Source organism: Lacerta agilis, chromosome 9, assembly GCF_009819535.1.
Source record: "Lacerta agilis isolate rLacAgi1 chromosome 9, rLacAgi1.pri, whole genome shotgun sequence".
Classification (NCBI taxonomy): domain Eukaryota; kingdom Metazoa; phylum Chordata; class Lepidosauria; order Squamata; family Lacertidae; genus Lacerta; species Lacerta agilis.
In genome coordinates, this window is record NC_046320.1 from 64237523 (window position 1) to 64257838 (window position 20316).

The following is a 20316-nucleotide window of genomic DNA, read 5'->3' on the forward strand; positions in this document are numbered from 1 at the left end:
CCACCAAAACCACATTATTGTCAATAACCAGTCTTGCCCATTTGCTTGAGGGTATGCAAGAATAATTTCTAGGCCACCAGCTTGGGAAGCTTATATAAATTTGATGAGTTAGTGGGCTTTCTCTTTATGCTCTCTGTATGCCACAAAACCCCAACAGAGGGCCGTGTAGGCAAGTGGGCTAGTAGGACATTTTTAAGGGGCTAGTAGTGATTATGGACATATTGGAGAGTATTCAATGCAATGCTGCCTTAAAGTCATTTAGTGGTATAGCGCTCCATTGGAGAAAAGTTTTGCACCAGTGAAGCATTGTTGGGCAAGAGAATGCATAAGCTAGTTGCTGGTAACTTTTGTTGCATAATAGGTGGAGCAGCCTGTTGCACGAAGGGTTTCTGCTAAAGCGACTTTTGCTTTGGATCCCGCAGTTGCGTAACATTAAAGCTTACCCATCTGCTAGCACAAGATCCCTTGCATTAGCAGACAGAGAATATTGGATGCAGCCCATTGGCAAAGCTGATGCGAGTCTGCCCTGGGATCTTGGTCCTCACTCAGGTGACATTGTGAATATTCAAACGGCACACCAGCCTTCCTCACTCAGCACTCAAGACCGCATCACCAAAGGAGGCTGCTTGTGGTGGGAGGTACCCCAAGAAATACAAGGTAGTTCTGTACTATCCCATGTTGGACTGTGCTCTTTGGACCAGCCGCAAGCCCAGTTGGCCTACTGAATCCAGAAATGCCCTATGACAACCAGCTTAGCGCTTAACCAGAAATGGGCTCTCCATCTTTCAGTGATAGAGACACCATTATTCCACCTCCTGTAACTTATTGGCTTTGTACAGCTTGCCAGCTTTAAAACACAGCCAAGCAATTCGTTTTCTCAATTTGGATCAAAACTGGTTTGGGGAAAACGTCTCAAAACACAGTATTTCATGGATGACAGGATAGAAACAGGATAGTTTTGGATTGTATACACCGCTTCCCAAACCAGTGGGGGAAACTCACAGGATGCAGTGTAAACAGGAGCCTTACAACACAGCCTAAGGAGATACTAGGACCAAGACTTTTCCACAGATCATGTAAGCAAGGATGCCAAGATCCCTCCTGCTCTAAGGTAGGCTTAGCCAAGGTGGTGCCCTTCAGACAATATTTGACTACAATTCCCATCAGCACAAGCCAGTAAAGGCCTAAGGTCATGGATGATGGGAGTTGTCGGCCTGCAACTTCTGGAGGGCACCATGTTGGCTACCCCTGTTCTACTGGTCCAAAATCCTCCCAGAGCTTCACTGATGTCATTAAGCACAATTATACTGAAACCAAGAAACATCCTAGCCAGAGCAACAGGGCAATTGATCAAAAACATAGAGTATTACAAGTTATGCCTTGAGTCTAAAATAAATAAATAAAAAGCACCTACACTACAAAATTGTTCTGATCCCGAATCTTAGAACTGCAGCGGAGCCTAAATTGTGAAGGGTTGAGATTCTGCACAGCGCTCAATAGGATACTATGGATCTGAGGCCGAGTTGCTGCTAAAAGACGCATTTTAGACTTTTGTGCTTGCTTCTCTAAAAAGAGCAAAAGGGAAAGTACTCCACACGGTTTCTTTGGAACAAACTTTTATCTGATAAAGGATCGGAGCCAGAGAAGCTGCTTGGAGCCAATCAACATCCAGATAGCAGAACGCGGAGGACAAACCCCCCCATTGAATGGAGATGAACCAAATACCTCCTTGATTGTTGGAAGAAAAGCTTTTCACACAGGCAAAACAAAATCACCACTGTAAGAGATTCGGCTTCGCGGTTAGGCTAGGGAGCTTTCCCACGGGCAGCATATGCTCTGAGCCAGCGTACGCACATGGTAAGCATTCGGTAGACTTGCCCTTCTGCAGGGCAACATATAAAACCTGGAAAACATCTGGAAGTGATGCATCTTGCAGGGCAAATAAAGGCAGGGCAAATCTTGCCCTAGGCGGAGATGATGGTATTCCTCTCTCCCCACCATTCCACATACAGAAGCCAACCAGAGTGGCAGCAGACTCTTGCTTCAACACTAGCGATGAGACAACTTCCTCCGCTGCACCTGAGGCAGCGTGCCAGATCATGTGAACTAAGGACAAGCAGGGTGGCATATAAGCAGCTGTGTCCTCCAACAGAAGGGAACAGCTAGAAGGTTGCCATAGCAGCTTCACAGCATCCCACCTCATTCTGCCTAATGATAGGGCCAGCACTGCATACAGGTAAGTAGAGAAGAGCCAGTCTTGGCTAAAGAAATAGTCCTATCTGTATGATGAGTGCCTGGCTGGTTTAACTCACCATTTTTCAAGCCTTGCCTCATGTTTGTAAGCAAGAGGAGTTAAGAGACCTACTTGCTTGTTAAGAGAGTCACCGTGAAAATGAACAGGCCTTGCATATTAGGAAAAAGCTGCCACAGAAGAGGTTAATGAAGCTTAGTGCAAGGATAAGTGTCCTGCAGCCTTCCAGATGTTGCTGGACAATTAAGCCATCTTGGCTGGGGCTGATGGGTGTTCAGCAACATCTGCAGGGCCACAGGTTCCCCATCCCCGCTTAGTGGAAACCTGTGGAGGGCACAGAAGGGGGTCCATTCCAGGTTGCAGGAGCAGCAACATCAAATCAGAGGTAGCCAAAGTCTGGCCAGCCACATCAAAGGTGACGCAGCTGGTCTATAACCCAAGCTAAGCAACCACACTGGGCTGAACAGCCTTTAGCATACAAGCTGCAGGTGAACAGAGCCCCAACAGAACCTCTGATTTTCAGCCGATTCCATTGGACACCTTCGGCAGTCAGATTGGGCCACTTCAATCAACAATTAAGTAAACCCGTGTGCTTGCTAGGCATGCATTTCTTTTAAACATCACAAAATCCCTTTGTTTGGAAAGAGAAGCCGGCTGTTTGCCTCGCTGGCAATGCTGCAATAGTTAAGGCGAGCTATGAAAATGAAAACCTATAGGAGGAAATGCTCTTAAAAATAGCACTCCTGCTCCTTGTCATTAAACTCTGGGCAGAGCTGTGCATTACAAGTGAAAGGCAGGCTTTGTAACTCTGTTTCCACCATAATGCTCACCACGAGTGGGGTAGCTAGCAAGGGAAAGTTGGCAGGTGGGAGGGGGGCATCTACAGGCTTTCTGCTGCTGACTTGCTCTAATCCTGCCCCATTGCCCACCCACACCTGCCGGCCATGACTTTTAAAACTTTCTTTCCCCCTAAAGAATCCGGGGGTGAGGTGGATCCAGGTGTGTGTGTGTGTCGGCAAATGCACAAAGGGTCAAGCTTCCTCTTTTGCAACCTCCTTGCAAATGCAATAATCAGCATATACATTTCTGCTGGTATCCTATGTAGTTCTACCCCCTCAATGCATCTGGAAGCAGCCAGGTCTTTGCTGAACGCTGGTCACTCAGCATAAACAGGAAGGACACACACACTCAGGTCCAGTCGCAGATAAAAGATATGGAGCAGAGCACATGGAGGCAGCATTCTGTTTCATCAAAATCAGAGGTGATGAACCTCCAAGAGCCAATTGTCACCCTCTAGGCCCATCTGACCCCAAGGATTCTTTCTCAGTCTTCGCCTCTTATCCACTAGGCCAGGGATAGGCAAACTCAGCCCTCCAGATGCTTTGGGACTACAACTCCCATCACCCCTAGCTAACAAGACCAGTGGTCAGGGATGATGGGAATGGTAGTCTCAAAACATCTGGAGGGCCGAGTTTGCCTATGCCTACACTAGGCTAATCCCCTCCATGGCTGTGTCCTCCACAAGGGCTTTCGCCTGGCTGGAAAGTGTCCTTGAACTGGGATTATGGATCATTTGGAAGGTGGGAGAGATGTGTATGTCAGAACCTGACTTTTGCATAGCTGGAGTGTAGCCCACTTTTTGCTCCACCCGTTTCTGCACCTGGACCCTCTCACCACGGCCACCACCCCTTTCAGAATGTGGTCTGAAAAAGGTCTCCCATCCCTGATCTAAACAAAGGGGGAGTGCTTTTAGCAGAGAGAGTTGAAGAGACTGTGGGGTAGGCAGCTATACCTGCACAACAGGTGCGCTTCCCACCAAAGTTTTGGGTAAGGATGGCTTTTGGGGATGGCCAGTTCCAATGGGGTTTAAGCAAAGCACCGCTACATTTAAAAGAAACAACCAAGGCTGAGGATTTCATTTCTGTTTCCGTTTAAAGCAATCTATAAATAAGGACATTCAATTAACCACCCCAAGAAGTCATTCAAATAAGTTTGCAGGCTGCATGCAGTTCCATGCTTTCTCTTGTTACTGTTTTTCTTTAAAAAAAAAAAAATCATCACAGAGCCCAAGAGAGAGTCTCAAGGAGGAAGTATCTCTTTGCTTCAGTTTCACGTTGACTCCTGAGTTGTTTGGTTCACACAAGTGCTTGTTCCAACGGCGGCTGCTTCGCACTGCAGATCTGGAAGACGGGATTTTGCTGTGCAACGCTTTCGTGGAAAGGTCACTTACTGGCAACATTCACTGGGCACTGGAAGAGATAAAAAGCTGCAATCCAGTGACCGCCTCGATGGTACACGGGTGGGGACCCTGCTCACGGACCTGCACTGGATCCCACCATGCAGGGGAGAGAGAGAAAAAGGACAGAGCCATAGCACTCTGACTGGAGGGGGGGGTCCTTGCCCAGGGAAAAGGAGGCTGCACTTTCCATCTGCCTCCTGCTGCAGATGCCAAACTGTACCCACATCCAACGTCTGGGTTGACATTCACCAAGTACATCTTTCTGCATGCAAGCATCCTTGGATCCTGGCCTGTAGCTTTTCCTGCTAGTCCTTTATTTAGATATGGTGTGTGACTATGGGGTTTTTTTTGGGGGGGGGGGGTGAGTGTGTTCCTCTTTTCTTTTCCCATGTTAAGTACAAAAAAATAATAATTAACCATTTCCCCCCTACGTACATGTTGAAGTAGAATCGATAACTGGTTAGCGTATGTACAAAATCTTTACAGAATTCTATCTTGTAGCTTTAAAAAATATAAATATGGATATTGTTCAAGACAGCAGGTCTCTCATTAATATTTTAATTAAGGCTTCATTATTGTATATCCTTCATCATTTTAACGACCGTCAGGTGCTCAGGGGGGGGGGGGCAAGACTCCTTCAGCAGGGACAGCTTGAGTTTATTTATAATTAGCTAATGACCTCCCTCGTAGAACGTGATGCCGGTCACTTCTGCATCTTGCTTGGGCGCAAGAATCCAGTCCCTTCTCAATGTATTCCAAACAGATTTAAATCGCGATCTCCGGGAGAAGACGAAGAAGAAAAAGAAATATTTCCGTGCTGTTCATTTCCTCCCCGCCCCCCGCCACCACGTTAATTAAAAAATAATTAAATCCTCCCTCAATTCTTTCTTTTTTTAAAAAAAAAGTTAAAAGAGGTTTCTGATTAAATAATTCTGAGAAGAAAAGGTTTGACGCAGCCGCGTCTGGAAAGGTCAGAGCGAAGATGCTGGAGCTGGAGGTCGGCTGGTCCCGGAGGCTGTTGGAGGCTCTGCTCCCTTTCTGCTGCTAAGCGCGAAGTCCGTGGGGAGGCTCTCCAGAAGGCACTTGAGCTGTTCCTGCCCTAGCTTGATCTTGTCGTCCAGCTCGCGCTGTTCTATGAGCAGCCCAGATTTCATCTTCACGAAATGCTGGTAGTCTCGGAGCTGCTCCCCCGAGAGGTAATTGCATAGGATGTCCAAGACCACGTGCTCTCGCCGGTCCAGGTTCTCCTTCAGCTCGCGGGCATCTTCGTGCTGGCCAGCCAGCATCTTCCGCTTCTCGTTCAGAGAGCTCTGTCCCACGTGGGGCCGGGAGGGAAGGAAAAGGGAGAGGTTTAGCGCCACAGCTCTTCTGGCTAAAATTCGGCCCCGTCTATTCCCTTCCCCACTTTCGCAGTGCATTCCTAACTACGTCCGCTTAGAAGCAGGTCCTATTAAACTCCGTGGGGCAGATCACACAAATATCTGCAACCTATTCCTTTCATGCTTCCAAGAATAGATGCGGTTCTGGTTCCGGGATGCACAGAATGGACCACACTGAAGACCCATATTGTCCCTCTTCCTTTCTCTAAGCAGACTTCAAAAGTGAAATGGAAATCACTGCCAAGTGAATGGGATTAGGGCTGCAGCCTCAGAGAGAGAGAGAGAGATTCTCCCAAGAATGTGTTGGATCAGGGCAGTCTAATGTGTAGCCCTCAAGGGCTTTTTTGGCCAGTCCTCAGCAACATTTGATTCCCCACAGCTGCAGCCCTCATGCTGCCTTCCCCAACCCAGGTAAGTGAGGTGCCGGGCTTTGGGAAGGAGGTGTGAGAAGAAGAAGAAGAGTTTGGATTTGATATCCCGCTTTTCACTACCCGAAGGAGTCTCAAAGCAGCTAACATTCCCCTTTCCCTTCCTCCCCCACAACAAACACTCTGTGAGGTGAGTGGGGCTGAGAGACTTCAGAGAAGTGTGACTAGACCAAGGTCATCCAGCAGCTGCATGTGGAGGAGCGGAGACGCGAACCCGGTTCACCAGATTACCACTCTTAACCACTACACCACACTGGCTCAGAAAGGGTCCTAGAGTCCTCATACTTCCTGCCCAGAGCCCAGAGCCTCACATAGTCAGCTTTGGGAAGGCAGATAAAGGATTGGGGTGGGGGCTCAAATTTTTTCTTTGCTCCCTCGCTCCGCATAACATGGCGGTGTGTGGACCACAGGTTCTAAGTATTCTTGCAGCTCACTCGGTATGAAAAGTTGGGCTGCCCTGTGTTAGATAAAGCCAGCCTGAGCTGATCCTGTAAAAAAAATTGGCAAATAATAATAATAATAATAATAATAATAATAATAATAGATGCTGCTGTAGGGAAGAGCCACTCGTGCGCAGGCAAGAGTTAACATTTGCACGCTAGTTTTCTGAATCTACCTACCCGTTCTTGATTATCCGCATCCTCACTGAGGCTGCTAAGAACATTCTCCACCCGAGCGAGGCGTCCTGAGAGTGAAAGCAAGAGATTGACCACCTTATCCAGGTCTCCGATGAACATTCTGTATTTTTCAAACTCATTGGGCTTGCATAGACCACTGATTAAAGCTTCGACTTCCTCTCCCAAGGCATTGTTGAGCTTGATGTCTGCCAGCAGGCTCTCCTTGGCTTCTTTCAGGGTCTCCAGCTTGTGGGACAAGCTCTCAATGAGTTCAGCCTGGTAGGACAGAATTGAGCAAAAATCACCCTCTACCGCTATGTCAGGCAGCAGTCAAAAGTTGGTGTGGGGGGAAACTTGTGGCCCTCCAGATAGTCCAATGGACTCCAATTCCCATCAGCCACAGTCAACGAGGTCTAGGATGATGGGAGTTGTAGTCCAGCAACATTTGGAGAGACCCGGACACCCCACACCTGTTTTAAAAGCATGTGTCTGAACATTCCTTATCAATTCCTCCAGCCAATAAAAGTTATGTATACTCCACTGAAAACTATTAATAATAAAAATTTAAAAAGCTATGTATACAAAGAAACTAATCAAGAATAAGGGTCCCATTATGGGTGCTATTGTGATAAACAATTCACAGTTGTTTGGCCTTCTAAGGAACGATGCTGTGTAATGATGTTCTTAGTAGTACAGTACAGGTTTCTTTTGCTAGAGAACTAGAAAGGCAAGTTGGAGAATTTCACCCTGGGGACAGAATCACTTGCCTTTGCGTAAATAAGGGGAAAATGCCTTGCGCCGGGTGTCTTCTTCTGGCACCACGGAGTCACTGCATTAAGAGATCTCTTAAAAATGAAAATAAAAAGTCACCCAGACTCTTTTTGCTACCTAGCACCAACCATAGGTACACACTGAATTGTGGAATTAAGCTGACCAATGGAAGCAGGTTTACTACAAATATCTGACTTGAGCCAGAAATTAAACTATTTCTGTTATCAACAAAAGACCGCACACCTTTTATGTTTTAAAAGGTGGGGACTTGTCAAATTTCAGCTAGGAGCACACCAGCAGAGCATAAACCACTTGGATTTTGTGCATGAACGTAACTGCCATTACAGGTAGGTAGCCGTGTTGGTCTGCCATAGTCAAAACAAAATAAAAAATAAAAAATTCCTTCCAGTAGCACCTTAGAGACCAACTAAGTTTGTTCTTGGCAAGAAAGCTCATACCAAGAAAAAACTTAGTTGGTCTCTAAGGTGCTAGTGGAAGGAATTTTTTATTTTTTATTTTGTTATAACTGCCATTAATTAGCATGATTTTTCTTGTTTAATTTCTTGTTTAATTCTGCTCCTTGCACTGTGCAATCTGGGATTGACAGAGCTCTGGTTATGACCATGGCTGACCTTGGTTCCTTCTGTGCTGAGAGATGCTCAAAACTCACCTTTTTCTCATTGATTGCCGCCTGCTCTTCATCGCCACCTGTTTCCTCTGGCAAGTCCTTGATTTTGTTCAGGAGTTCGGCTTTGGGTACTGATACGTTGTAGTAAGCTGAGCACGAGGCCAGCGTTGAGGCAGAAGCTTCTTTCTCATCTTTCCTAAACCATGGCAGAGAACAGATATGTATGTAGGAGTCTGGGACATACATGGCTGCCATTCTTGTACCGATGAAGAAACACGCATGCACAAACTGCAGAAGGAATTTTGAACTCTGCCCTTGTGCCTTGCTTTGAGATCCCAAACCCATGGCTTCTTTGGTACTTTCCCCACAAGTAAGTGAATTTAATTGGGGATTGCCACCAGATGGCGCAAGTTTAATTATTTTAAAAACTATTCATACTTAATCAACATCTCCACACATATAGCACAAGACTGCCTAAACTGCCCCCTCTCACTAAAAACCACTGAGAGTCTTGGCAGACCACTTAATGGTTTTTCTCCCTGTGCTAGGTGGTGCATGATTTGCAATTTCATTTTTACTGCTCTTTTGGTTCTTACAATGTAATTTTATTGCATTGCAATTCAAATTCAGTAGAACTGCGACCGCAAGTGTTCTTCACCAACATGCCATGGACCACCTGAACGAAGCGCATGGGCTACTGATAGTCTGCATCAAATGCCCAAATGCAGCCCCCTCCAGGCCACACCCCTTCCCAGGCCACGCCTCTCACTGGCCTTCAGGAAAGCAAAAGGTCCAATCAGACTTTAAGGACATATTCCAGCCAGGCAAGAGCAATCCAGGAGATTGTGAAATGGGATTGTTAAAGGCAGTGGCCTGGGAAGAGGTGGTGTGTGGCTGCCCAGGGCATGTGGTGTTGGGAGAGTCCCAGGGGCCAAGCAGAGTGACTTGGAGGACCAAATTTGCCCCCCCCCCCCCCTGACCAGAGGCTCCCCACCCCCTGCATTGGAACCCTTGTGGCTTCATGTTGCTGAGGGGTAAACCATCTTTCGGAGAAACGTATCTGCTATTTCTGAAGCTCTCGTTGCAGGAACTCCGATAAGTTTCTGAGAAATCATAACTGTTCCCTGAACCGAACTCGAGAGCCACTGGGATAAAGAGGTGCTATTCATTCTGCACATTCCTCTCAAGCTGCAGGATGGATCGATTCTTAGATATCGCGTGCTTTCTTTCAAAAGAAAGCCCCTGCAGAGATTATGTGACATCCTACCCTTGCGCCATTAACACAGACAAGCAAAAATCAAGCTGTGTCCTTTTTCAGGGGAGCAGGTAGGAGCCTGGAATAGCTCTTTGGATGCTTTGCAAAAGAAAAAAAACCTTGTGCTGTGTGCACTTGTGTACATTAAACCAGCAGGGATGGCACAGTTGCCAAATGACAACAACAGTAATGTTGCAACACAAGTAAAGCCCCCCCCCCAAAAGAGCCATTCTGCAAAAAGCCTGACAATGGCAACACTGCCAAATTTTATTTATTTATGAACCGTGCAATTCTCCTCTCGGTGTTGTACAAATATAAACAAGAATAATCCAATGGGGAATGGTGTGTTTCGCCTTTGGACTCCTTAGGTCAGGCTTCACCAACTTCTGCTGGGCTCCCGCTTGTGGGATGCTCTCCCCAGCGAGGCTTGCCTGGCGCTTTCACTGTACACCTTTGGGTGCCAGGCGAAAACATTTCTCTTCAACTGGGCCTTGGGCTGATTGACACCCAGTACCATTTTCAATGTGTTGCGGCAGGGGGGGTTATTTGTTGTCGTTTTTATTGTGTGTTTTGTGTTATGCTACCACAGCGGTACCTTGGTTTAAGAACAGCTTAGTTTATGAACAACTTGGATTAAGAACGCTGCAAACCCGGAAGTAGGTGTTTTGGTTTGTGAACTTTGCCTTGGAATAAGAACATGTTCTGCTTCCTGTTGAGTGTGTTCCATTTGTAAATTGAGTCCCCCCGCTGCTAGGGGAAAGCACGCCTTGGTTTAAGAACGCTTTGGTTTAAGAACGGACTTCCGGAACGGATATAAACCAGGGTACCACTGTACTGCTATTACTAATTATGTGCTGGCTGTGGCTGGTGGAGGACACACAACAAGCCTTCTGGCAATTCATAACTCTGGAATCATAGGTGCCATTAATAAAAAGTAACAAAAACACCAATGTTTCGTACAGCCCACTTTCCCCTCGATTCGAGCCATTGATGCAAATGAATATTTGAACTCACGGGAAGCCTGTTTGGGGCAGGCAGCAGCTGCCCTATAGAAGTCCTGATGGGTCAAGGGAACCCTATGATGGTTCCAGACAGAGAACTCCACAATGCAGTCAGCACTGGTCAGCTGATTGGTGCTGACAGCAAGCTTTCCTTGCCAATGCACAACTGGGAATACGCTTTAAGGCTTCTGATCGTTATTTGGCAGCTGCATCTCCACCCACCTGACGTAAGAGTTGACATCAGCTGTGGGCGTGATTTGGGGGAAACATCCCCATTGGGCAAACTGGAGTCCACATGCTGGGTCTCATTTGGCTGGTTGTCTGGAGGTTCCCCACCCCTGCCTTAAGGAATTTTTATCTCTTGTGGTGGGATCCCACACTCAAACAAGCTCAGAATCTCCTTTTGATCCTCTCTGTACTAAGGGGTGTCAGGGAGAGAGAGAGAGAAGGAAGATTTTAACCCCCCAGGGGCGCTCCCAGATGGGCTTGTTTATGGAGCATTCATCCTGGTTTTCTTGCACAAGATTTGCCTGGAGGTTATGCAACATTGCCATCTAGTGGTTTTTACTCCATGCAATTTTCCAGCACTTTTCTTAATGCGGGAAGTCTGACAGAGGCGACAGGAAACTGCGCTGGAAGGTGCAGGATAACAAGCACCAGATGGCGACATCGTATAACCTTGCAATTAATAATAATAATAATAATAATAATAATAATAATAATAATAATAATAATAATGTGCTTGCGGTGAATGTTCAATGCACAGGTAAAGTAGTATAACCTCTGCACAAATTTTGTGCAGACACGTCAGGATGGGTGCCTGATAAGCAGGCAGATGGGAGAGCCCAGCTAGTAAGAAGAAGCTTAAAACATGCCCCATCGTGTAAGTGGAGTGTAAAAAAAATCTGCTCTATGGGGTGCAAAAACCTTAGGAATATGGCACTTACTTGCTATCACTGGGCAGGACAGAGCCACTGCCAGAGCTGTTGGGCCTTTTCTGCATCATTTTCCTCTTCGAGTTCTCTCGAAGCATCCTGGGCCCGCTGGGAAATATCCCTTCCATCAAGTCCATGGTGGTCTTCATCTTGGAGTCGGGATCCAGGATGTCGGCCAGCGACTTGTCCTTGTGGACGATCTCCTTTGCCAAAGCCTCGTCCTTGATGTCCTCCGGGGTCTTCATCTTCCCTGGGTTACTCTCGGGGCTGAGGACACCGTTTTCGGGCTCCCTGCTGGTGATGACAGGCACGAGAGGCTGGCTGGCAAGAGTTTCACCAGGCAGGCCCTGAACGGGCAGAGGCGGCTGTTGTGCTTCCGAGGAAGGCGTGACGCCATTCGCTTTGGGTCCTGAGGTTCCGGCAGGGGGCGGTGAAGCAGCCCGGCTGCTCTTGGCGTTGGCAGTGGAGGCGGCGTTTGGTCCCGTTTCCTCTCTCTCACCAAAGTTCCTGGGAAACCTTTTGAAGTTTCTGCCGATAAGCAGAGGGAAGGGCTACTTTAAACCAGGGGTTCTGAAACTCTGTGCCAACATGCCACTCCCAAGACAAGAACAAGACCATTTGAGCCTCTCGGCCATGTGCAGTAACCATCAAACAAGGCCAGTCATTACATGCACGCGGGTGGCGCTGTGGGTTAAACCACAGAGCCTAGGGCTTGCCAATCATAAGGTCGGCAGTTCGAATCCCCGCAACAGGGTGAGCTCCCGTTGCTCAGTCCCTGCTCCTGCCAACCTAGCAGTTCAAAAGCACATCAAAGTGCAAGTAGATAAATAGGTACTGCTCCAGCGGGAAGGTAAATGGCCAGAAGCTGTACGCCGGCTTCCTCGGCCAATAAAGCGAAATGAACGCTGCAACTCCAGAGTCTTTCGCGACTGGTCCCTTTGCCTTTACTAATATAAATATGCCAACTATCAAAAAAAGAACAGTGGTTCCCAAAGTAGGTGGTACCGTTCCTGGGGGGGGGTGGGATCGACCAGGCGGAGGGTGCTAAGAGGCAAGGGGTCAGCAGTGGGTATAAATGACTATCAGACTTGGAAAAGCTGGCATCACCAGATGAAGTTCATCAATTTTGTTGAATTAGTTAAACTAAATAGATTTAATTTGAACAATGGGGACACTGGGGATGAATTTATGGAACCAAGGGGGAAGTGCATCCTTCCCCCCCCCCCCAAGTTTGGGAACCACTGAAATAAAATTAAATACTGCCTGGATATTAACTGCCATTGAACATCTACTGAGATCAAATATAACCAGAGGTTACATGCCAAAGGTTTCAAAAACTTAAGTGAGCACTGGGCAATTATTATTCAAAGAACAGTTGACCTCAACAGCTGTAAAGCAGAATTTTTGAGAGCAAATACATGGTTAGTTTGGAACAAACACATCAAATAAAAATTGAGGCTCTATGCACCCTTTAAAGTTACTGTTGCTGGAACCCCAAGAAACCAAACATGAAGAATGACTGGTTGGGAAGTAAGAGTAAGGAGGGGCGTGCAAGAAGCGCCTTACCTGGGTGCAGATCCCTCCTCTCCAGGGCTGGCAGCGTTCCCGACTGCTGGCTCGTTCTCTTCCAGCATGCCGGCAGGAGGAGGAGGGAATTCTTCCATGGAGTTTTCAGCAGCATTGGGGCTCTGAGCGGGGAGTGGAGGCGGAGGGGGCGAAAGCTCATAGGCGGCATCCAAAACACGAGGCTGGAAGAAAACATCGTCATCACCCTCTTCCTGAGGAGACACCTGCAGGCAGGACTCTGAGATGCGGAGGGAGAGCCTGCTTTGGCCAGAAGGAGTCTCTGGCTCAGAAGAGGAGCTGTTCTGAGATGGAAGGCTTTGCCACCTCTGGAAGGCCTTCTGCCCAGATGTCTGAAAAGGCATGGCACTTCTGGAGGAGCCGTCATCTTTGATCCGTTTAATTGTAGGCTGGAGGTGCCTTAGAGGCAGCGTTGACTTCCATCTCCAGGTAATTTCTTCCGCTGGCTCTTTAGGTGGGCAGTTGGAACTTTCCGGAACCTGGCCCTCAACAATGTCATCCCTCTCAGGTCTGGGGTGCCATCTTGTTACTAGGTTTTCACCGGCAACCTGGAAATCTGAGGGAGCTGGCATGGGGTTAGCACCGTTAGATGGCGACCAGGCAAATCTGGAAGGGGTAATGAGCCGGGCGCCCGGCTTAGGTTCAAGAAAATGACCCTTCATATCTGCTGAAGGTGAGGCAAATGCTGATGTCCTGCTGAGGTGCCTGAGGAGATCTGGAGCTTTCTGTCTCTCATTCGGTATGAACGAGCTGCTGACACTCTCATTGCTATGGCAAGTGTGGGGACGATATTGTGTGAACGCCGATTTCTCCTTTTGACTTCTTTCTTTGCTGCCAAATGATCTAGGAAAGGGTATAAAACTAGTGAGTTTTTTTTAAAAAAGGCAATCAATCAAGTTGGTGCATCAATTTTATATCAATGCGGGCTCCAGGCTTTTGCAATAAAAAATAATAATACCCCAAATTCAAATGCTGAAAAAATTCATCAATGAAAATAAAACCTGCACAAATGGAGAACCTTTGCATGCACCCAATATTCTCATTATACTGCAATTATCTGTGTTCTTGCTGAACGTGTTGTTTCTTTTATCAAGAACTCAGGCAGTGGAGGAGGCAGACTGAAAACATGCTGTGTGGGAGGGGAAGGTTTGGGTGCATGAAGCAAAAGTAGGAGTCTTCTGTGCCAAGAACAACACATAGTCCGCTTCTGATCTCTGAGCCTCTACCCTATGGTCCTTATGCTTACAAGCAATTTTCTCCCCAATGTCAAGGACTGGAAGCTTGCTTTTTAAAATAAATAAATAAATGTGTGTACACCTCACAGTCTCCATATGGCACCATGATTGCTATCTGATATTCATTCCTATTGCATATTTTTATCCCTTCTTTTTTCAGATAATAACACCTGTTTGTCTTTCTCTTGAAGTAGTTTGTTTTGCTTTAGCCCAGGCACCCCCAAACTGTGGCCCTCCAGATGTTTTGGCCTACAACTCCCATGATCCCTAGCTAACAGGACCAGTGGTCAGGGATGATGGGAAGTGTAGTCCAAAACATCAGGAGGGCCGGACTTTGGGGGTGCCTGCTTGAGCCTAACATCCACTGTCTCTCTTTCTTCCAGTTGTCGCTCCCTGAGAAGATATTTCAACTTATACCATAACTAATCAGTTTTATGAAAAGCCAGTTATGGAGACTTTATCAAAGGCTTCCTGGAAGCCCACAAACCTTCACTTCCTTATGGATGGTGAAGAATTCTCTCTGGCTTATTGATACCGTCAGAATTCTGGCAGATCCTTGAGCTAGGCTTTCTTTTCATGAGGCCCACCTTGACTCATCTTCAATAATGCCCAGTGCTCATTTGCATACTTTAGCTCAGGCACCCCCAAACTTCGGCCCTCCAGATGTTTTGGCCTACAACTCCCATGATCCCTAGCTAACAGGACCAGTGGTCAGGGATGATGGGAATTGTAGTCCAAAACATCTGGATGGCCGCAGTTTGGGGATGCCTGCTTTAGCTAGTCTGCTGTGAACTGTTGCTTTTCCAACTCAACCAGTTCCCTTCTTTGGAGAGGGGGTGGGGGAGAGAACTGTAAAACAATTCCTGAACACAAAAAAGCTTCCCACCAGAGGAATGCGGTTAATGTAACACATACATTGCTGATGCAGCAACAGCATTCCAAAGACCTTAAGACGGTAATAAGCACTTAGGAATGTCGGCCTTGGCAGCAAGGCATATTACTTAATAGCCCATATCCTGCTCCTGTTGGCTCGTTTCTCTGCAAGTGTCAATCTCGTTACTTAAGAAGCTGCATGCAGAAGCCAACTCATAAAAAGAGTCTCGAAATGCTGATTAATTGGGAAGGATGAGACGACAGCCAGGGTTGCTTTCACGCAAAGACCACTAAAAGCTATTCGAAAACTGTTTGCTACCCTGTTTCTCCTAAAATAAGCCATAGCCATAAAATAAGCCATAGCAGGATTTCTATGCATTTGCAAAATATAAGCTGTTCCCCAAAAATAAGCCATACCCCGAAAATAAGCCATAGTGACGTGGTACATCCCATTAAAACAGCCTGGGGAGGCGTGGCTATGCAGCGTACCGATGCGACACGGTTAAAATAAGACATCCCCTGAAAATAAGCCATACTGTGTTTTGTTGAGCGAAAAAAAATATAAGACGGTGTCTTATTTTAGGAGAAACACGGTAGATTCCCACGGGGCAAATGTCTTGGCTCCCCTGGCTTCATAATACTTTCCTAGAAACTAGGCACCGACGCCAAGGCTGGCTTAGCTGTTGCAATTCCAAGTTAATCACTGTTCTCTAAAACTCTTTGTATTCGAAGCCATACATCAGCGTTTGCAAACCTGGTGCCCTCCAGACTACAGCTCCCATAAGCACTGGGCAGCACAGCCATGCCGGCTGGAGCTGATGGCAGTTTTAGTTCAAAACACCAGGAGGGCACCAGGTTGGCAAAGGCTGCTCCAAGTGATAAGGTGCATCAAAAGAACGCAGAGTCTGAATCAGCTGACTCAGAATACATTGTGAGCTTGCACCTCCTTCACTGTGACCCCTGCGCCTCTCCTGATAATGCGAACATTTTCCGTCAAAGGGTTAAGGCGGGCTGTGTGGTTACGTATCACACCTATGACGCCCGCTCCCAGCGTGGCACATAACCGCATTATGTGTGCTAGCAGCGTGGGTGGGAAGTATGCACACATTATCCAGAGCTGCTTTGGAACAACCATGGAGGCGGCAGCAGTAACCGTGGTTCAAGGTGAAGTTTGCATGGATATTGCGCTATGAGTGGGCACAGAAAACCTAATAATCTTTTGTGTCTGAGCAAGAATGCAGTTCACACCTACAGTTGTGCTCATAGGGAAGACATACCTTTGAATTTGTTTTAAAAGTTTTTGGTTAGTTTCTGTGCCTTTGCCAATCTTTTCAGATATATTCGATTCCCTTACTGCTTCAGAGTACACACTGAAACAGGGTTTTGTTTTTGTTCCAAAGGCAATCGGGATTTTTTTTTTTAAGCCTGCTTCTCTTGATGAAGATGTGTGCAAGCTCCCCCCCCCCCCCTCCCAGCTATATACGGGGCAAGCTCACCTACTACAGGTGAAACTCGAAAAATTAGAATATCGTGGAAAGGTTCATTTCTTTCAGTAATTCAACTTAAAAGGCGAAACTAATATATGAGAGGGCACAAGGAGAAGGGGACGACAGAGGATGAGATGGTTGGACAGTGTTCTTGAAGCTACTAACATGAGTTTGGCCAAACTGCGAGAGGCAGTGAAGGATAGGCGTGCCTGGCGTGCTCTGGTCCATGGGGTCACGAAGAGTCGGACACGACTGAACGACTGAACAACAACAATATATGAGATAAGACTCATAACATGCAAAGCGAGATATGCCAAGCCTTTATTTGTTATAATTGTGGTGATTATGGCGTACGGCTGATGAGAACCCCAAATTAACAATTTCAACTTTGGGGTTTTCATCAGCTGTACACCATAATCATCACAATTATCACAAACAAAGGCTTGACATACCGTATTTTTCGCTCCATAAGACACACTTTTTTCCTCCTAAAAATTAAGGGGAAATATCTGTGCGTCTTATGGAGCGAATGGTGGTCCCTGGAGCCGAATTGCCCAGGGGCCAAAAGCAGATAGGGCTTTTTATTTTACAAAGAGAAATGAGAGTGTTGAAAGGACCCCGCTCAGCAGCTGATCAGCAAGAGATCGGGAGAGAGATAAGAGTCCCGGCTCCCTTTCAGCCCCACCCTCTTGCCCAGGCCTCCATTGTTGAATGTGCTGCAGAGGGAGGTTGTTTGTTTCCCCAGCGACATGTGACTGGCTGATTAGATTATCTGTCTGGAAACTGCAGAAATGGCTCCCTTTCCTTCAGAAGCTGCAGAAATGTGAGTTGAACCCCATAAAAATGGGGCTTTTCCTCTTTGCTTTTCCCCCTTTGCAAAAGGAGCTTTGCTTTTCTCCCTTTGCAAAAAAGCTGCAAAACTTTTAGCAGATCCTCCAAAAAACCCCAAAAACCCAGGGCTTTTCCGTTTGCAAAAAAAGCTACAAAAATTTTAGCTGATCCTCAAAAAAACCAGGGCTTTTCCCTTTGCAAAAAAGCTGCAAAACTTTTAGCTGATCCTCAGAAAAACAGGGCTTTTCCCTTTGCAAAAAAGCTGCAAAACCTTTAGCTGATCCTCAAAAAAACCAGGGCTTTTAGAGGAGGAAAACCAGAAAAATATTTTTTTCCTTGTTTCCTCCTCTAAAAACGAGGTGCGCCCTATGGTCCAGTGCGCCCTATGGAGCGAAAAATACGGTATCTCGCTTTGCATGTCATGAGTCTATCTCATATATTAAACTCTAGTAGCTAATGAAAACAATTGCTTACATAAATGGACTTTTCTACGATATTCTAATTTTTCGAGTTTCACCTGTATTTTTAATGCATTCCCCCCCCAATATAAGGTGATCAGATCCCTTATACTGAACATTCATTCTGCTATTATTAAGACGCTACAAATATCTTACTATTAGTTTCATTGTGTGCTGTGGTTTTTAATGGTGTAGTTTACTCATCCTTACAGAAACTGCTCTGTCGTCATTTGGTAATATGTGCTTCACACACACACACACACACACACACACACAGAATGAGTAAGTACCTACCTGGTGCCAGCAGCTACTACATAGAAAGGATCTTTCACAAAATGGCTGAACTCACTGCTTTCTCCCATCAGGTTGTCCTTAAGGAGAAAGAGAAGGAAAGTTCAAAGCAAACAGAAAACTGAACATTCTGCAGGCAGGCAAAAATACTGCTTTAGAGGTATAGGATGGCAATTAATACGTGCATTTGTTTGTTCAAATATTTATATTCCACCTTCTAACACAATCCATCACGCCACATTCTGTAATTAAATAACCATGGGTGGTGTTTAACTTTCAAGTTTTACTGAATGTTGAGATTCCTGCATTGCAGGGGGTTGGACTAGATGGCTCTCTCGGTGTCCCTTCCAACTCTGCCATTCTATGGTTCTATGGAATATTAGCTGCTGGAAGCCGCAGCAGGGGAGAGTGCTGTCATGCTCAGATGCTGCTTGTGAGCTTTCCACAGGCATCTGGGTGTCCACCCTGAGAACAGGAAGGATGTTGCACCAAACCAGCCTCTGACATCCAAAACATCTGACGTCCAAGACACAAAGAGGCTTGGCTGCCAGTTTAAATCCACCTGCACAATTACATTCTCACTTATTAAGATACAGTGAATAGTTTTTAAATCAGGAAAAACGCAATCCCAGAACAAGACAAAGAGCCTGGGAATTTGCACACAAATATAGACTTAAAAGAGTTGCTAGATGTGAAGGGATGCATGTTTTTGAGATCAAGGAGCTCGCAACTCAATCTATAATTCTCTACTCCAAAGATTGCTGCCCCCCCCCAAACCAAAGTTTGCCTTGCTGTGTTGTTAGATGCAGGGTGGGGTGGGGAGTTTTAAGTGCTTGAATTTATAAGCCGGAGATTTATCCGGCACGCAGGCAGAGACAAGCTAAAAGAGGAGACGCAGAAGAAGATGGAGAATGTGTGGTTGAAGACAGATGGGCCAGCAATTCCGCATAGCTATCAATTTCCTCAGATCTTTAAACAAATTCCTCCAGTGTCACTGCAGTGTAATTTATAGTCCGTCTGCAGGGAACATATCCCTTTTAAAAATATATAGCAAGCCAAAAGCTGAGGCATGTCTGCTGCTGCAACAGATAAAAAGGCTTTGGCAAACCTGAATTACTTTTTAAAAAAAGAAATAGGGAGGGGGGGAGAAGATCTTGTTTTGCTTTAACTGCTACTCTTTCTCTGTCCTCGTCCCCTTCTCTCGTCCCTTTCTCAAAACATGTTTGGGGTTTGAAGCAAAACATTCATATTCAAACTACAGGCTGGCTGCAACTAAACTGACCAGGCCTTAGAGAACCTGTGTGGCCACAGAAGCCTTTATACCCTCCAACTCGACTTAGTGCCTCACTGTTTGGTCGCATCTATACCAAACATCTAGGAACGCGGGTGGCGCTGTGGGTTAAACCACAGAGCCTAGGGCTTGCAGATCAGAAGGTCGGCGGTTCGAATCCCTGCGACAGGGTGAGCTCCCGTTGTTCAGTCCCTGCTCCTGCCCACCTAGCAGTTCGAAAGCATGTCAAAGTGCAAGTAGATAAATAGGTACCGCTCCAGCAGGAAGGTAAACGGCATTTCCGTGCGCTGCTCTGGTTCGCCAGAAGTGGCTTAGTCATGCTGGCCATGTGACCCAGAAGCTGTATGCTGGCTCCCTCAGCCAGTAAAGCGAGATGAGCGGCGCGACCCCAGAGTCGTCTGCGAATGGACCTAACGGTCAGGGGTCCCTTTACCTTTACCTCTTAATCCAGGTCTTTGGGATGAGAACTATAATGCTGTTGCTCGTTGATCTGAGGATGTTTTCTGCTTTGATCATTACGTGCCTATGGTTATTAATTTATTAACTTGTTTTATCGTTGGTTGGGACCGGCTGGATGAAAGATGGGTCAGAGATACCATAAAGTGAATAAATGAGATATTAACATGTAAAGTGGTGTCGCTCTATTCCTATATCTCAATGGTTAAACCCCACATACTTGCAAATTATAGAATCATAGAATTGTAGAGGGGACCCCAAGCAATGCAGGAATCTCATACATGACAGATGGCCACCCAACCTCTG

General features: G+C 46.5%; 1 protein-coding gene across 1 annotated transcript in view; it reads right to left on the minus strand.

Moving 5' to 3' along the window:
- Positions 1 to 5391: 5391 nt before the first annotated feature.
- SHROOM3 (shroom family member 3) overlaps positions 5392 to 20316 on the minus strand; it is a 208700-nt gene continuing 193775 nt past the window's right edge. Inside the window, exons 6-11 of the mRNA XM_033160879.1 lie at positions 18267 to 18343; positions 13071 to 13931; positions 11517 to 12032; positions 8356 to 8509; positions 6918 to 7190; positions 5392 to 5800 (exon numbers count right to left, since the gene is read on the minus strand). Coding sequence (XP_033016770.1) covers positions 5462 to 5800; positions 6918 to 7190; positions 8356 to 8509; positions 11517 to 12032; positions 13071 to 13931; positions 18267 to 18343 — 2220 coding nt within the window. The 3' untranslated portion in view covers positions 5392 to 5461. The remainder of the gene's footprint in view (positions 5801 to 6917; positions 7191 to 8355; positions 8510 to 11516; positions 12033 to 13070; positions 13932 to 18266; positions 18344 to 20316) is intronic.